Source organism: Asparagus officinalis, chromosome 5 (assembly GCF_001876935.1).
Source record: "Asparagus officinalis chromosome 5, Aspof.V1, whole genome shotgun sequence".
Taxonomy (NCBI): Eukaryota; Viridiplantae; Streptophyta; class Magnoliopsida; order Asparagales; family Asparagaceae; genus Asparagus; species Asparagus officinalis.
In genome coordinates this window covers 131,112,127-131,129,603 of record NC_033798.1, presented here as the reverse complement: position 1 = coordinate 131,129,603, position 17,477 = coordinate 131,112,127, and the positions used below count along the sequence as shown (strand labels likewise).

Sequence of the window (17,477 nt, the reverse complement as noted above, 5' to 3'; positions counted from 1 at the left end):
CTCATTGGCAGCCCATGACTTACCAGTATACCACTGCTTCAGTGTGAAAGTAACATCTTATATATACCATCCAACTTCCAAATATACTTTTACAGTACAACCTAAACGCACTGAGAGTTGCAACTTTAGAAAGGAAAAAAAAATTCAGTGCTTCACACAAGTAACATTTATAATTGTGCATAAATTCAACTTAGTGCACCTTTGTGCATATACGCCTATCTATCAAGTAAAACTTTGCATCATATGCCTTCTGTCAGTGTCCGTTTGGCATATCTATCCATAGTATACATGTAATTTACTTAACTTTAGGTGATGTCACCAGATTTGCCAGAATGCGCTAAAAAGGAGATCGGTAAACAGCAATCTGGTTTTACATGGAGAATAATTCGGCATGTGATAGATCATTTCAAAAAAAAACTCTTCAAGATTGTTAGTAGTAGCAATCTGAAGAAAATGATTGAAAAACTTGCGCAATATTACTTACATATAAAAATATGGAAAATTATATAAAAGAGAAAAAAATGGAACACAAAGAGTAGGTAACAAAAAAAATTTGTACACTGAAAACCTATGTTATCCAGGTACTTCTATCAAAAGATGTAACCGTACCCAACACGTATCTGTACCTGACACGTACCCATACGGAATCCTCTCAGACACTTCTTGAACATATGGATATGTTTATTCAGGTGTATACTCAATTGTATAATGTAAGTTTTAATTTAAAACACTCGTCACTCTTCTTGGATGTATATATTGATCTTATGTAATTGAAAAAACAATGTTGATCTTATGTAACTTATTAGTTTTAATACATGTGCATATACATAACATACATAAATATAATCGTGCCCTTGTACCCTACCTTTCACTAATTTGTCATGTCCCATGCCCGTACCCCATACCCATGCAACTAAGCAGCAAACGCTTTTATTTCATTAAATAGCAAAAGAAGAGCAAGGAAGTATGCATGCAGGAATACGATATGTACAACTAATCAATCCAGCAGAACAAAGATAGTTGTTACTAGTTACCAAGATTTCACAGTTGTTGGTGGGCCATCTATATGGACGATCCATGCAAGAATAATGCCACCAGTAAGTTTTGAGGAAAATCTCCTAAGTATTAAATTACATTGAATCTTTACTGGAAATCTACATGTTTATACTTCCATTTATTCCTAAAGCAAAAGATCTTAAATGTTCTACAGGTCTTCTGTAATTAACCCTAGCTTGAAAGATGAATAGTTTGAAATAGAAAGAGATATATTGAGAGTATACTATGCCTCTAAAGCAACTAAACCTACTAAATTGAAGTTTATATTTGCTTCTATCTGTCCAGAACATGATGTATGTTTTAATATACATTGCACACCTTCGTTTTTGATAAATTAAATTAAACTGCCTATTAAGAGTCTATAATTTAGAAATGCAACCTGTCATATAGTGTGCAGATACCTGCTTAAGGCTTCACCCCATAATTGGCTCAACTTTGCTGCACATTTTGTGATTGCAGTTCTGTCTACTTGATCAATGCTGTCTAGGCATGCTGCTTGTTGTAGAGCATACAAGAACTCCATCCGAGTCTTGCTAGACATAACAAGGTGTCCAGGTTCACAAGCACCACTTAAATTCACCACCTAGATTGCAGGAATTAATCAAGTTGAGTGAAAATTAATCTAATAATCTATTTAATATGTAAAAGCCAGTAAATGGAAAAGGAAAATGAATAAAGAGATGTCTAAGGGGTAGCTGAGATTCTTAGCAAAAAACAATGCATCATTAATACTATTATCAGGACTATGGTACAGGAATAACTACCAGATAAACCATCTCATTTTCGGTAAAGCCACAGGGGGCTATAAATCTGACTCAGATGAATTAATTGATATGCAATCAGGGCACGATGGTTCAACTGCAATGATGAATCGTTGTTGGCATAATCAAGGAGACTAGACCTTCTAATCGAGATAGATCAATTGGCATTCAATAAAGATATTGAGGGCCTTACTGACATGTTGTTGATCACTTTTGATCTTGTTTTCGATATATCCGTTGTTTTTATTTTTTCGGTTGGAACATCATTTCTTATAGCTATCTTGAGAAACTGAATGGTATACATCATAGGGATCATCATTTAATGTTGTTGTCGAGGATCTCTTGTCACGCCCGGGGCCCATGGGCCCGTTGGCACATGTAAGTCGTGGGACCCACAGAGAGCAACTCAAAGTTGGCTAACATCTACTTGCCAAAATGCTAACACTTAGTTTTTCTTGGGCCTTGGGATTTTCTCTATTTAAACCACTAACATTTTTTCACACTAGTCCATGTGGGACTAAAGTGGGGGTGTCACAATCACCACACCTTACAAATACGACGTCAACGTCGTCACGACATGACAATTGGCACATCCCAATGTCACTATCAGGCGATGTGGACTCTAAATGTGACTCCCACGGGCTCTAGAGGTGGCTCCCACCGCATCCACGCGGTGTAGCACTTAGCCCCATATAGCACTTAGCTCTATACTTCCGGCTAACAACTGCTCTGATACTATTTTGTCACGCCCACGGGTTCGTTGGCGCATGCAAGCCGTGGGACCCACGAACAGCAACTCGAAGTTAGCTAACATCTACTTGCCAAAATGCTAGCATTAGTTGTTCTTGGGCCTTGGACTTTTCTCTATTTAAACCACTAACATTTCTTTACACTAATCCATGTGGGACTAAAGTGAGGGTGTCATATGTCTTGCTTCTACCTATTCTCGTCCATGATATTAGGTTTTTTTTTCTTTTTATTTGAGGGGTTATGTTTGATGAGAGTTGTCATATTTATACTTGCATCCCTCCATTCTGGAGTTTGTTTCATTAATTTCTTTTTAATGAAATGGTGGGGGGCTATGCTTCACAGTTATTTCGCAGAAAAAAAAAACATGCAATTCCAAATGTAGTCAATGAGGGGGAAAGCAAATATATCATCAGTTCCATGCAAAGAAGTTATTCAGACCCTTCTAAGTTGAATCTATAATCATAACGGTGAAATATTCTAGGCATCTAAACAAGCAATATAGGTTGTATTCGAACTGCAAAGGTGATAGGTGGCTGATGCAAAAAGACGAAGGTGAAAGAATTAAAAAAAAAAGGAAAACTTCAGCTTACGACGGACTAGAGCTTACCTGTAGAAACCATGGAATTACGAAGTCGATGAATCTTTGGTTCAGGAAATGTTTAGTCAGAATACTAATAACTGCACTAGCTGTCTCACAAGATAACCTTTCCAGCACGGGTCCAGTTTTATCCATAAGCTCAATCAAACAAAGATCATCACCAATACACAATGTCTCTGCATAAGCTGACTCCATGTCCCCAGAATGTAAGAACTCCTTGATATGTTTCCAGAAGCCACTCATACCTTCCATTTTACCCAGCTTGGTACTGGCACTGCAATCTGAAACTGAAAGCATATCTTTAGTCCCTCTTGTTTGACTGCTTGCTTGGTTCTGAGCACTTCTTCCTGATTCTTTATGGAGAGCATTGTTTCTAACTATGTTAAGTGTTGGATCTCTCCATCGCTCCATACCATCTTTGACTGAAGTACTCAATCTATTTTTTGAAGATGCATCAACACCCCAAACCTCTTTGTTACTCAAGGACGATAGTGAAGGCTGCCTGTAGTTAGACTCCACAGATTGCCTAGGAGTGCTGGTGGAGAGCCTAGGTGAAGAACAGACACTTTGATTTTGCTTCGTAAGTCTAGAATTAGCCATGTTAGAGTAATTTCCATTCTGGGAAATGCTTTTTCCTATTTTAACTACAACATGTTCCAGGTTATGCACCTTCAACTGTAATGATGACAGGTTATCTACTGAGTTCCCCATAAAGACCTGAATGTGTAATCAATAATTAAACAAGCAACAAAGGTAGCATCAATAATGATAGCAAGATTTTCAATTAAAAAATGTACAAACTTCCAGAAAGTAGGAATGTAAACAGCTCATGACATAAGTTTGAGAAAATTCATCAATTGTTTGTGACATTTGTTAGAGTTCCAGAAATAGACTTTACATAACTTATAGTTTTAGACAATAAGAGACAATTGTGCAACTACAAAGAGTCCAAAGTAATCCAAAAGTGTTCAGTACTTCGTACAGTACTGGTAGGTTTGTAGTCTATATGTTTTTCAGAAGCACCTACCACACATTAACTTCAAAATCTTTGGAAGATTTCGACATACAGAATCTTGGATAACCAAAGAGAAAAGAGACAAAAGGTCTAACCTAAAGCCCTTACAGTTTAAGGAGAACTTTTATACTATGCTCTAACCATCTGCAGAGTCAAAAAGAAAAAGAAGGAACTTCAGGAGGTTGAAAGACAATCTAAGCCACTGTATGTATACTCAGTGAATCAGCATGTAATGGCAGAAGACTTGAAGATTTGCAATAAAAGCCCAGAGGATTTGAAAGGAGAGTTGAGGAGTGTTCTTAGAAAGATGCACTTAGTAACTAAGATAAAACTTTTGCTACTCTGCTATACTAAGAAAACTTTTGCTACTCTGCTATACTAAGAAAAATTTTGCTACTCTGCTATACTAAGAAGTGTTACTGACATGTAACAAATTAGCAGGAACTGCATAACAAATCTGAAGTAAGAAGAACTATATATGAACATAATATAAAGAAAAAAATCCTAATACTGACAAGACAAGTTTACATAAGAACTATGCAGTATTTTGACAATATCCATGGGCTTCTTATCTAATCAATATATCAAAATTAACTTAACTAGCAATTTAACAATTTCATGGAATTATTAAAAAACACTAATCCCAATTCCTCAGTAAGAGATTATCAATGATCATCGTGTCAACAATAAGTATCCCACTCATTTGGGTTTCAACAATCTCTTCCGAGTTTTTGTTTCTTTTCATCCTTTATAATGGCTAACCAAACATAATCAATCCAAACAAGTACCTGTAGGAGATCAAGTAAGTTTGACTGCTTGGTTTCAATCTCCAACAGTTGTTTCTTGATGAAAGCTAATTCACTTGCAGTATGCAAACAACATCCCTGCATACCAGCTGAACTTAGGTCTGTGACAGTGGAGTCTAAACTCTTACGCTCCTGCATTCTGGGGTCTTCAGAATCAGCATCTTCAACCACAGATCTGCGATCAAGCCTATTTAGAGTTGCAGGGCTCTCACTGACAGTTACGTGCTTGGTCTCAAAGCTCCCACTAACAAGATCTGACGTTGAGGAGCAGTCAATGTTATCATCTGCTGGGGCATAATCATATTTGTTGTCATGTAGCTTATTAGCATCTGCAGCTCTTTCCAAAGTCATTTCAGTGGAGTATCCTTCAAATTCTTTAAGGTGGTCCCCAACCGTAGACATGGCACGAACCTTTGGAAGTGATATATCAATATGCCAATCACTTGAGCTTGGATGGTGACTGTTATGTACATAATTTGAACAAGCTTTTTGAACGGTTAAAGGATTTCTTTTCTTCGATGTAAGGGTGGAAGTAGCACTAAGAGCAGAAACAGGACCAACTTTCCCACAAGATAGATCTCTCCATCCGCCATCACTAGCACTAGTAACATCAGAATAGTCTCCATTTTCTGTCACAAAAACGCTATTAACAATGAGCTCCACAATAATGTGTCAAATCAATTAAAGAACTGAAATCTAAGAATTGGGGAGAAAACCCTTCAAAAATCTGTGAACAACATCGATCATCAGTTGTCATTGTAGAGAAATAGAAAAAAGGCCAAGATCTATTATTCATCTAACCCTAACCTCTTTTAAATAGTGGTTAGGAGGATATTACAAAATAAATATAAGACAAAATCATATCCAATCATATCTCCCGAAATCTCATAATATATTCATTAACACCCCTCCTCAAGCTGAAGCATGTATATCATACATGTCCAGCTTGTTACAAATAAAGTGCGCACGCTATAATCTGTGACGATGCTTCAAAAAACTCAAACTAGCCTTGCTCTTCTAATCTTTCACTTGAATATCTTCAAATCAGCTGATCCCTTCTAGGGCACCACCGATCAAATTTTCCTTGAAGGATCCAATAACAAATGAACATTTCCAAAATCCAACAACAAATGATCCTTCTTTAAGGATTCAATAAATAAATGATCCTTCCTTGAAGGATCCAACATCAAATAATCCCTTTTTAAGGATCTGACAAACAATGATCTAAGGGGTGGAGTTGACTTTGGGCTCCATCAAAGATCAATGAGATCAATGAGGCACATGTCGAAAAGAGCAGATCAGAGCAGAATCAGCTCTGATCAGAGTGCACGGGTGAACAGTAATAAACGGGGAACAGTAATCCGCAAATATGAACAGTGCCCACATATGGATGAACAGTGACTCAATGAACATCACTTGATTACAATAGCGGTGTGTAGACACTAAAAAGTGCTAAGAAACGAAGGAGAGTCGAACCTCACTACAAGTATGACGAGGGTCGTCACAACGACGAACCTCGTCAGACGGACAAACCTCGTCTGGTAAACGAACCTCGTCAGTCGGACAAACCTCGTCTGGCAGACGAACCTCGTCAGACGGACAAACCTCGTCTGGCAAACGAACCTCGTCAGACGGACAAACCTCGTCTGGTAAACGAACCTCGTCAGGCGGACAAACCTCGTCTGGCAAACGAACCTCGTCAGACGGACAAACCTCGTCTGGCAAACGAACCTCGTCAAGCAGACGAACCTCGTCAAGCAGACAAACCTCGTCTGGTAAACGAACCTCGTCAGGCGGACAAACCTCGTCTGGTAAACGAACCTCGTCAGACGGACAAACCTCATCTGACAAACGAACCTCGTCAGGCGGACAAACTTCGTCTGGTAAATGAACTTCGTCAGGCATTGTTTCAAAGGGCTACATTAAATGAGGGTTAATAACCAATAATTCATCCCTTTAAGGAGAGTTAATGACCACTAACTCATCCATTTAAATGGGAGTTAATGATCATTAACTCCCTCATTTAAAGAGAGTTAAAGCCCATTAACTCACTTCATAATACTCCCAAGCCTATAAATAGGCATGATCAACATGAAAGAAAGGGGGGATGAAGAGACTTGTGGAAAAAGCCTATCTCTCCTCCACTCTCATGGATCTTCATAGATCATTGGCTAATCATTTGGCCTTAGAACGTTAAAGCTCATAACGAGCATGACGAGGGTCATTACAATGATGAACCTCGTCTCAAACAACAAAGTTTATCGTTGGAAACAAGATGTGAAGCTCGTCATTGGAAACGAGGTTCGAATCTCATCATTGGAAATGAGACTTGACATCAAAGACGAAGCTCGTCATTGGAAACGAGGTTCGAAGCTCGTCATTGGATAGGATGTTCGGAGTTCATCATCGGAGGTGAAGTTCGTCAATGAAAACAAAGCTTGTCATCAGATTTAAATCTCGTCAGTGAAGATGAAGCTCATTATTAAAGAAGCTCACAAGGCTCACCACGCAGCGAGAATCGACATCAATGACGAGGCTCACCACGCAGTGAGGCTCGACATTAAGGATGAGGTTCGCCAACACAATGAAGTTCGTCACCCACATTAAATCAGGTTGTAACGGCCAAAAAGACCCAGTCAGCCACATGGGCTAGATTCAAGGAGTCAGTTACGTCACGACTCCACAATTTTAGCGCATCATTTATGCCCACGACTCCATGATTGTAGTACGTCAGTTACGTGCACACACTCCTATAAATAGCCGCAAGCAGCTATGAAGAGGGTTGGCTAATTGAGACTTTTAATCATCAGAAATCAGAGCTTCTGCGTGTAAATCCGGAGTTCGAATTTCGGTTCCAGTCGGCTAACTAACGTGAGAAACTTCAGCAATCTTGTTCTGATCGTCAATGGGAGGCAATCTCGACTCAAGCATCGGGGGAAGCATCATTTCGCCACCAAGAACCTACGTTAAACAAGGAGGAGCTGAATTAATCTTCTCTTTATCTATAATCGAGAGAGAGTGTGTGAGTGATTGTAAGGGTTTCGTACCAAGTGATCGAACTCAGTTTTCTTAAAACAAGAGAATCAATCCCAGTCAATTTTTCGACCCTACACGGTGGACAGTAAAAAGATGCCAAAGCCGTTGAGAGGAAGCACAAAGCTTTTGGCAATAACCACATTAGCAGCTCAATATAGACAATGAAGAAAGAAGTCTCTCTGTGATCAAAAGGATGGCTCTGATACCATGTAGAGAAATAGAAAAAAGACCAAGATCTATTATTCTTCTAACCCTAACCTCTCTTAAATAGGGGTTAGGAGGATATTACAAACTACGTATGAGATAAAATCATATCTCCCAATATCTCATAACATATTCCTTAACAATCATGTAGTTGCAAGGAAAGTTAATTGATCTTAACTATGCAACAATACCTTAAACCTACTAGCACCTGTAATTGGCATTGCAAAAGTTGAACTCTCAAACTGGCAAAACATAGGGGGTGCTACAATTCCAATTCTGATTGCTGTGTAAACATGCCTTCTAATTTAGATGCATTTCATTGTGTTTCTTAATGACTGACTAAAAGGATAAAGCTCTCCAATTGCTTTTGAGCAAATCTGGAAGGTAAATTAAAAGGGGTTTATGGATGTCTCCCTATCTTCACCTGCACACAAGTTTTTGTTGGCAATTATTTTATGCACTGAACGTCCTTAATTTTTCTTATACTATATTTTGGCTACAGGTCAGGTTCAAGAAACATATGTACTAGTTATGATGGTTTTTAGGCTCTTCCTGTCAACATCTTGATCGACTTTTTGCGTTCTTCCCTTTATTCATTTCCCTTCACCATCCTTGTGCAACTTTTCTTTTTCCTTTTCTCCTTTCCACACATTAATTCATCTTCATCCTCTTACTTTCTTTTTCCTTGTCCTGTCTTTGTTTCATCTTTATAACCCTCTGAAGGAGGAAATTGACATGCTGTTCTCTGGTAAATAAGCGCTTACCTTAGTAGTTGTTAATGACATGAAATGTAATGTTTTCTTTGTCATACGAATTGCAAATATATAAGGATTTCCCTATAAGGATAAAGCTCTCCAAGCGCTTACCTTAGTATCGAGTTCTACATATCTGGAACATTGTATGACTAAAACAATCTGATTATATCTGATGCTTATGTAAGAATGTGACCCTTTTTCTTCAAGGTAACATAGAAATAATAAGGTGATGCATGCAATCTGAGCAGTTATCGGATATCTTATCAAGTGGGATAAACCATAAGCTGGAAACCTAAGCATTTAGAGTCTATAGACTATGCTTTTGAATTAGTTGACACAAAAAAATGTGTTTTTTCAATATCGGTCCCTTAAATCTCAATATTTGAAAGTAATCCCTCAAATCATTGCAATTGATATTACGTCCCTCAAGTCTTATTAGTTATTTCAAACTAGTCCCACCATTGCCTGTGCCATCTAAAATGCCTGCTTAGGTTGGATTAGTTATTAACCACATATGGTAAGTTACATTTCTACTCTCAATTAGTTGTTCCCCCTTTCAAATCGCAAGAAATTTAAAAACATGAGTTTAAAGAAATGGGTTTAAATGAGACTAAGAGCTCAGATATTTTGGATTTAACAGGTTTAAAAAGATGAATTTGGGTTTGGAGTTGACAGAGTAGTAGAACTGGAAACAATGAAAAAAGTTCAGTCAAGCACAATATAGCAAAGACTGCAGATAGCTTATTATGTGGTATAGCAAAGACATAACATACACAACTAGTAGCTGAATCAAGTGAAGTTAGTTGACACAACAATATCTGCAACAGAGAAAGCCATGCATTAGTTAGAGTGCTAATAAACCTTTTGTAGAGGATCCAGCTTCAGAAGGATCATGAGAGCCAGTTCCTGGAACAGTTTTCCAGCATTGCAAAGCATGCATGATAGTGTCTCTCACTGGTTTCACCTAGAGAGAGAGGGGAGAAAATTCACAAGTTGTAAAGATGGATATACAATAACAAAATACAGGTCATTTAGCTGACCTTGTCAAAACGGCAGCTTTCTAGGGAGAGAATGCAGGAAGTTCTACATGATCCCAATGAAGGTCCGACATGGACAGCAATACTTGCTAATGCTACTGAAGCAGCCTTACGCGTTGTCCAATCAGCACTTTTGAGTGTTTCCAGAATGCTGGTTACTACTGTAGAAAGAACATGTTCTGTTGAAGCACCTCCTGCCTGAAAGACAGATCATCTCATAAGAGAGAAAACAAGACGCGCGCGAGCGCACAGACAAACACGCGCGCACAGACAGAGAGAGGGGGAGAGGGAGGTAGAGAGAGAGGAGCTAGTATCCACTTACGCAGGAGATTTTGTTCAACCAACTTTTTTCACCGATAGACGGACTTGATAAATCAACATCTACCAAGCCTACATGCTCCCTCAGTAAAAGATGACAATGCATCTCCCATTAGATCTTGATCTATCCAGCACATCTACCGGTTAAAAGTTGGATGGACAAAATCACACACTGCACCACCACACACATTGCCCACAAACATCGCCGCCAACCACCACCAACTCGCGCCCCCCGCCCCCCCCCCCCAAAAAAAAAAAATACTCACACGCACTCCCACCCCCAGATGCACGCGCGCGCGCATAATGATGAGATAGTAATTAGTTGCATCTTTTATTCTGAAAAGGATATCCCTAGTCAACAAAAGTTGTTTGATCTAGATCCACCTATCTATCACCCGCCTACCAGAATGTCAAACGAAGGTCAAGCTAGCAAGCTATAATGATCAAGAGAAGCAAATGTTAAAGGTAAAGTTTCCTATGTATATGCATCAAACACAAACCTTAAAAGTCAAAAGAAATTGCTTTAAAAAATTAATGATTGTGTATAATTAAAAGTTGAGTCAAATGGGCATTATAGGCCAAGTAATGACAGAAATAACTAGGAAATTAGTAGGGAAATGTGCTCCAAACTATAGGGACCTAACATCCACTGAAAAAATTAATAGTAAACAATCATGTTAAGCATTACCATGTACTAAGCCATGAGTTGTCACACGTGGGTATTTTGATATTTTCATCGCTCTAATTTCTGTGCCTGTTACTATAAGGAGATAGGTTTTACAAGTAACCACCGAACCCTATATTCTCAAGTGGGCTACCTTGAACAGTAAACTGGGTTTTTGGGGACACGTGGACAGGGTTAATTTAAAGTTATTGATCTACTGAACTAGACTGATTTTGGTAAGAAAAAGAGGGAGTCACAATTAGCGTACTTCAAAGGTGAGGCACTAGTCAATTTAGTTAAAGCATTTGACAACGAAATGGATAAGAGAAGTCTTCTAATTTTAAAGACCTATTATTTCTACATCAGTAATGTCTCTCTTCTATGCAAAATCGTGAACAGGAGTTCCTCAAAATTTGAATTGCAAAAGATATCCTAACAAATGGGCAAGATCAATCTTAACTACCTATCACTAAAGAATAACAATTGGAAATAAACTAGAGATACATATCTCAGGAAAGTGTAAGCAAGAGCAAGATAATAAAGGGAACTAATAAAAATTAGCTGTGTCGTTCTAATCCTGTTATATCAAGGAAATATATATTAGTTCTTTATTTATCTTCCTTCCTGCATAGAAGTTTCCTACCGGCTACTTTACGTTATGCTTTTATTGAAAATATGAATGGATATAAATCACCATGTTTCCATGGTCCATACCATTGAAGCATAGAGTAGGCTGATCTGCAGAGGCGTAAATGTACTTTGAGGAAACGATGCAAATATGAATGTTTTGGTTTTGATGATCATGATGCGTAAATGTACTTTGAGGAAACACGATAAACCAATAGAAAGGGGGAGAAGATGCAACGGTACTCTCTCTGTATGAGAAGATAGTTTTCAAATCAACCTGAACAATGCTTCTGATGAGGTCGATAGCAGCCGGTTTGGCCATGAAGTGGGGGTTCTTTAACAACCTAATCACACGAGCGAGCATCTGCGGGAAGACCGACGTTGGGGGATCACTAGTGTCGTCAATTACCCTGGCCAAGCACGAGGCGGAACCAGCCTGCACGTATCTGCTCTGTTCACCTAGAGCTTCGAAAAGAGGCTTCAAAATTGCAACAAAGGCGGACTCAGCCCCTTGGGCAGAGCTGCGAGAGCTCATCACGGTTGCCGCCAAAACGCCAGCAGTTTCGACGCAGGCATCCCTGACAACTGAATCCGAATCCTTGAGACGCCTAACGATGCTCGCCAGTATTTTCCCAAGGTGCGGAGCCAAGAGAGGGCCATGGAAACGAGCCAAAGTGCCCGTGAGCCTGACACACTCCTTGCGGACCGCGCTCTTTTGTTCGGAACCGGTGTCGGTGATGCAGGCGAGGAAGGGAGCTACCCCCTCCGGGGCCAACCCCCGGGCTATCTTCTCGAGCTCGTCGGCGGCGATCTGGTGGGTGTCTCGGTCGGAGAGCTTGTTAAGGGAGAGGAGCACGCGCTGCTTGAGATCAAAAACGGCCTGCTGCGCCGACAGCTGCTTCGGCTTTGAGCTAAAAATCGCGGGATGGGGACGGGGCCTCATTAATTACTTTCTGATCGAGTGTGGTGTGGGGCCCCCCCTCCCTTCCTTCCTTTCCTGCCCCCTTACCTATTACTCTCTCCCTCCTCCTTCCCGTTCCCGTGCGAACGTAGACGAGGGTTTGGGTTCTCTTCGGCCTGCTGAAGTTCTGGGGTCTTTCGCTTAATTAGGTTTCTAAAAGGTCAGAGATTTGTCAACGGAGTCGATTCCGGAAGAGGCATTGCTAGCTAGCTGAGCGGATAGATTGAGAAATTACCTGATTGTTTGTTGAAGCTTGATGAGCTTGAGAGACAGAGAGAGAGCATCCGAGATCTCTGACAGGTGAAGGGGGGGGCTGCCCTCACCCAATCCAATCCAATCCAAACAAGAGAAGAAAACTGTGTTTTTTTTTTTTCAAAAAAAAAAAAAGAGGGGGGAGAGAGAGAGAGAGGGAGGAAACCCCAATAAATGAATGAATTCAAACCCGCTGGCTACTTTTCTCTTTCAAGTGGGAAAAAGCTGCTGCTCGTCTAATCGGGTTCGCTGCGGGTCTCTTTTTTCCCCCCCATTTTGGCGCTCTTTCCCATTCCTCCTTGTCCTTTTTTATATAGGATAGCGTTGCCGATTCAAATTTTATTCCTCCCCCGTCCAGATGGCAGCCACGTGGAGGATCGTGCGATGCTGTTTAAACTTTAGGATCTTGGAAAACAAACAAAGCTTTTGAATTTGAAAAAAACAAAGGTTAATTTCACGTATCTCCTTGACCTCTCGCACGATGCCCCCAAACTTCGAGGTCTCTCGCAAAGAAAGACATCTTCTAAATAATTTCATTCACATTTTTTAAAAAAAATCGATTCTTTTCTGTTTTTTTTTCTTCAAAAATCGACTCACTTTGCGATCACGTCAGCATCGTGGTCACAAAGTGAGTCGATTTTTTTTAAATGAATAGTCGGGGTTGTCAACCCCAACTATTTTGGACGCCTGTGTTAATTTACAAGCTAAATTAGTCAGGGTTCGAAACCCCGACTAATTTAGCACACATTTAAATTGGTCGGGGTTGGGAACCCCGACCAATTCGATTCTACACTTCCAAACTTCGCGGGTCTGATATCCATCGACCTCTCCGCGGCGCAGCTCCGAGCGCACAAAAACTCGATGGCCCTGGTCATTACCACAGATATCGTAACGTAGCACTGGTACACCGGGAACAACCGGTCAATGCTCCTCGCCAACTGCCTCTTCCGGATGGGCGACGCCGCAATTCTCCTCTCAAAGAAGCTATCAGATTCTGGCCGTGTGAAATGCCAGCTTGTCCACGTTGTCCGGACCAACCACGCTACCAACGACGAGGCCTACCGCTGCATCTACCAGGAAGAGGATGGTGAGAGCAACATCGGCGTTTCGCTCTCAAAAAAGCCGACGGCCATTGCGGGCGCCACCCTCAAGGAGAACATAACCACCATAGCTCCCCTAGTCCTCCCCCCTATCCGAACTCTTGAGATGGGCTGAATTTTCTAAAGGCTTTGAGCACTTCTGCATACACGTCGGACGGAGGGCGGCGATCGAGGAGCTGTCTAAGAAGCTGAAACTAACGGAGGAGCGGGTGGAGCCATCGAGGATGACGCTGCACCGGTTTGGGAACACGTCGTCGTTGCCGTAGTACGAGCTAAGCTACGTTGAGGCCAAAGGGAGGATGAAGAAGGGGGATAGAGTTTGGCAAATTGGGCTTGGGAGTGGGTTTAAATGCGCAGTCTGGAAGTATAGGAGGGCTGTGAACATGGGAGAGGATAATCATTGGGCTGATTGCATTGAGAAATAAAATAGTTAGGGTTTCGAATTGGTCAGGGTTCCCATCCCCGACCAATTTAAATGTGTGATTAAATTAGTCGGGGTTTCGAACCTGACTAATTTGGCTCTAAACAGTAGGCGACCTCCTAAATAGTCGGGGTTGGCAATCTCGACTATTTAGGAATGGAATTAAAAAAAACCGACCCACTTTTTCGTCACGATGCTGATGTGACGAGAAAATAGGTCGATTTTTGTAATAAAAACTCAATTGAGTCGTTTTTTAAAAAAAATTGTGAATGGGTTTATTTAGAAAATTTCTTTGTCTCGCAAAATCTCACCTGAATCTTTTCTCTTTGAATTACACTTACCCCTAATCTTTCATCATCCCACTCATTTTCAACCTTCGTTGTTTTTGCTTCTCTTCACATATGCCCTCCTTTATCCTCTTTCACATCCTCCCCTTCTTCCCTCTACCTTGGAATTTTTTTTTAAAATAAACAATTATTCAAATTTAACTAGCAAAATTGACCTGAGATTTGGTTAATTAGTAGAATCAGTCATTTTTAGCCATGTCAGCACGACTACATAAAAATTAATTGATATTATAAAATATAAAAATTGAAAATTATGAAACTATTAGTCCCGTGTAATTAGTATTCACTAATTATAATATTTTATGAATATGAGACTAGTTGTCCCATCTTTTTTTTCAAATCAATAGGACCATCATACCACCGCCACCACCCCTCATGCTTCAAACCCCACTTTGCCTCTTGCATCTATTTGGAACCAAAATCCAACCATCACACAGCTGTAATCCCTACACTAAGGGCTTGCTTGGTTGGTTTCCAAAATTTTTGGAAATGAACATTCCTTTTAAAAACTCTATTTTCATATCTTTCTTAGCTTTTCTAAGAACTACTTTTATTTAGTTTGTTTGGCATGGAAAAGAGGATTAGAAATATACTCATCAATTTACTTGTTTGGTTTTCAATGTATTTGACACAACAAGAGACTAGTTTCTTGTGTTTGTTTGGGCTTGAAACATACCTGGAAACAACTTGTACTCACCCCCTGTAAGATGACCACCCATATAAGACAAAAAAATCCACCATTGTTGTGGTGAAAATACCAATCACATATGTTTTTTTTCAAACAACCCAACAGTCAAATTCCAACAGTTAGGTGAGCTACCAAACCCAATATATAATATGCACAAAGTCAAGTTACAAACTCATCAGAATGTCATTCATCCCTTGATTCCTATTTTGATTTCGTGAGATGAATACATCCGAAGGGTCTCAAGCACTAGAGGAGTTTTGTCGTATTTGCAAATTTTTAACACCACTCAAGATGTGTAAAAATAGGAGGAACAAAGGTAGATATTTCTTGGGATGTGCAAAGTCCCAAATAAGCAATGCAATTTTTTTGCTTGGGCTCACAATGGTAATGCGATGAAGAAGAACATTCTAGTGATTGAAGAATTTCCTATTGAAGAGGAGATAGCAGCCAAAACAAAACAACTAAAGAAAGCTTTGAAGCAATCGAACTGTGAAGTCGAACTATGAAAAATTTGTTTATTCTTTCTATGTTTATTTTGTATGGTTCTAATTTTATTAAGGTTTTTTAAAAGTTCCTTTTTGCTAAATAATTAGCAAAATCGACCATTTTGCTAAGATTTTAATAAACATTTTGCTGAAAACGGGACTAGTAGTCCTGTATGTTTTCAATTCACTAATCGGGGATTAGCAATTATCGAAAATATACGGGGCTACCATATGTTTTCGATAATTACTTATCCCCGATTAGTGAACTGAAAACATACGGGACTACTAGTCTCGTATGTTTTCAGCAACACGTTTTTTAAAATCGACCTATTTTTGACATGTTGGCAAAAAAGAGGTCGATTTTGCTTGCTAATTATTTAGCAAAAAAAGTCTTTTTTAAAAAAAACCTTCTATAAATATTCAGAAAATAGTGCCTTTCATTCTTTTTGTTTTATTTTCTACTGAGACGTTATCAATCATTTTCCACCTTTATCTTTTTTGATAAAATCAGACTACTTTTAAATGCAGAAAAATGATAGTAAAACCTTAAATTAAAAGTTAATTTTACATATCTTAAGGAAAGAATATCGAACAACTACTCTTTGTTTGCTAAGTTCTAAATTTTTAGTCGCTTTTTCATGATTTTGAATTTTTATGGGTGTGTTTTGCAATTTTTGAAATTTTGAGAGTATTTTTAAAAAATTTAATTTTAAGTTGGGTGCTTGTAATCTTTATATTTTATGTGGTGGTAGTAAGTTTTCGAATGTCAGAATATTTATTACAACTTTGAATTTTGAGGGTATTTTTTACAATGATTGAAACTTTGAATTGTTTGTTGCAAAATTTAAATTTTTAGTGGTCTGCTGATAATTTTGAAATTTGATATGTACTGGTTATAAGTTTTTAAATTTTAGGGTTTTTAGTCTTTTTTAATTTTTGAAAGAGTTTTTTATAATTTTTAACTTTGAGGTTATTTTTTACAAATTTGAATTTTTTAGTGCCTGATGGTAATTCCTTAAATTCATCTTTGTTGTTTGTAAGTTTTGAAATTTCAGAATTTTATAGTGTTTTTTTATTATTTAAACTTTTAAGAGTGTTTTTATAGTTTTTAAAATATTGAGGGTTTCATGTTTGTTATTTTAAGTTTTGAAATATATAGATATTTTGTGTAATTTTAAACTTTTAAGGGTAGTTTTGTGTAATTTTTAAAAAATTTGGGCTTTTTTTTATAATACTTCATATATTATACCATTTAATCTTAAACATATTGACCTGCAAGCTTTTCACATGGGATTAAGATATGATATAATTATGATTATAATAGATTAAATTTAAATAAAATAGTTAAGGGTAAAATTGATCATGGAAAGATTTTTTTCGAAATTGTACTTTTAAAGAGAGTATATGATGATATGATATATATCCTTTAATTTTGTATCTTTTCTTTCTATATTTTACGTTTTCTTTTCTTTTCCTAGTGAACTGCCAAACATAGAATTAATCCCAGTGGAATTCAAGCACATCGTGAGTGTTGATGGGATTAGGCGTCAACGTGTCCTGGGATTAGAGTTAGTTTTTTCCCTCAATAAATAAGGG

The 17,477-nt window shown here is 38.6% G+C and overlaps 1 protein-coding gene and 1 pseudogene across 3 annotated transcripts in view; one reads left to right on the top strand and one right to left on the bottom strand.

Moving 5' to 3' along the window:
* LOC109841414 (TORTIFOLIA1-like protein 2) overlaps nt 1-13,074 on the bottom strand; it is a 15,211-nt gene extending 2,137 nt beyond the window's left edge. The window contains exons 1-7 of one of the 3 annotated variants that reach the window (XM_020410376.1): nt 12,824-13,074; nt 11,905-12,741; nt 10,022-10,216; nt 9,843-9,945; nt 4,969-5,615; nt 3,175-3,882; nt 1,436-1,639 (exon numbers count right to left, since the gene is read on the bottom strand). In XM_020410376.1, coding sequence (XP_020265965.1) covers nt 1,439-1,639; nt 3,175-3,882; nt 4,969-5,615; nt 9,843-9,945; nt 10,022-10,216; nt 11,905-12,570 — 2,520 coding nt within the window. In that variant the 5' untranslated portion in view covers nt 12,571-12,741; nt 12,824-13,074 and the 3' untranslated portion in view covers nt 1,436-1,438. The remainder of the gene's footprint in view (nt 1-1,435; nt 1,640-3,174; nt 3,883-4,968; nt 5,616-9,842; nt 9,946-10,021; nt 10,217-11,904; nt 12,742-12,823) is intronic. The other 2 variants (XM_020410374.1, XM_020410375.1) reach the window with 2 other exon arrangements.
* On the top strand, nt 13,651-14,365 carry LOC109842643 (annotated as a pseudogene).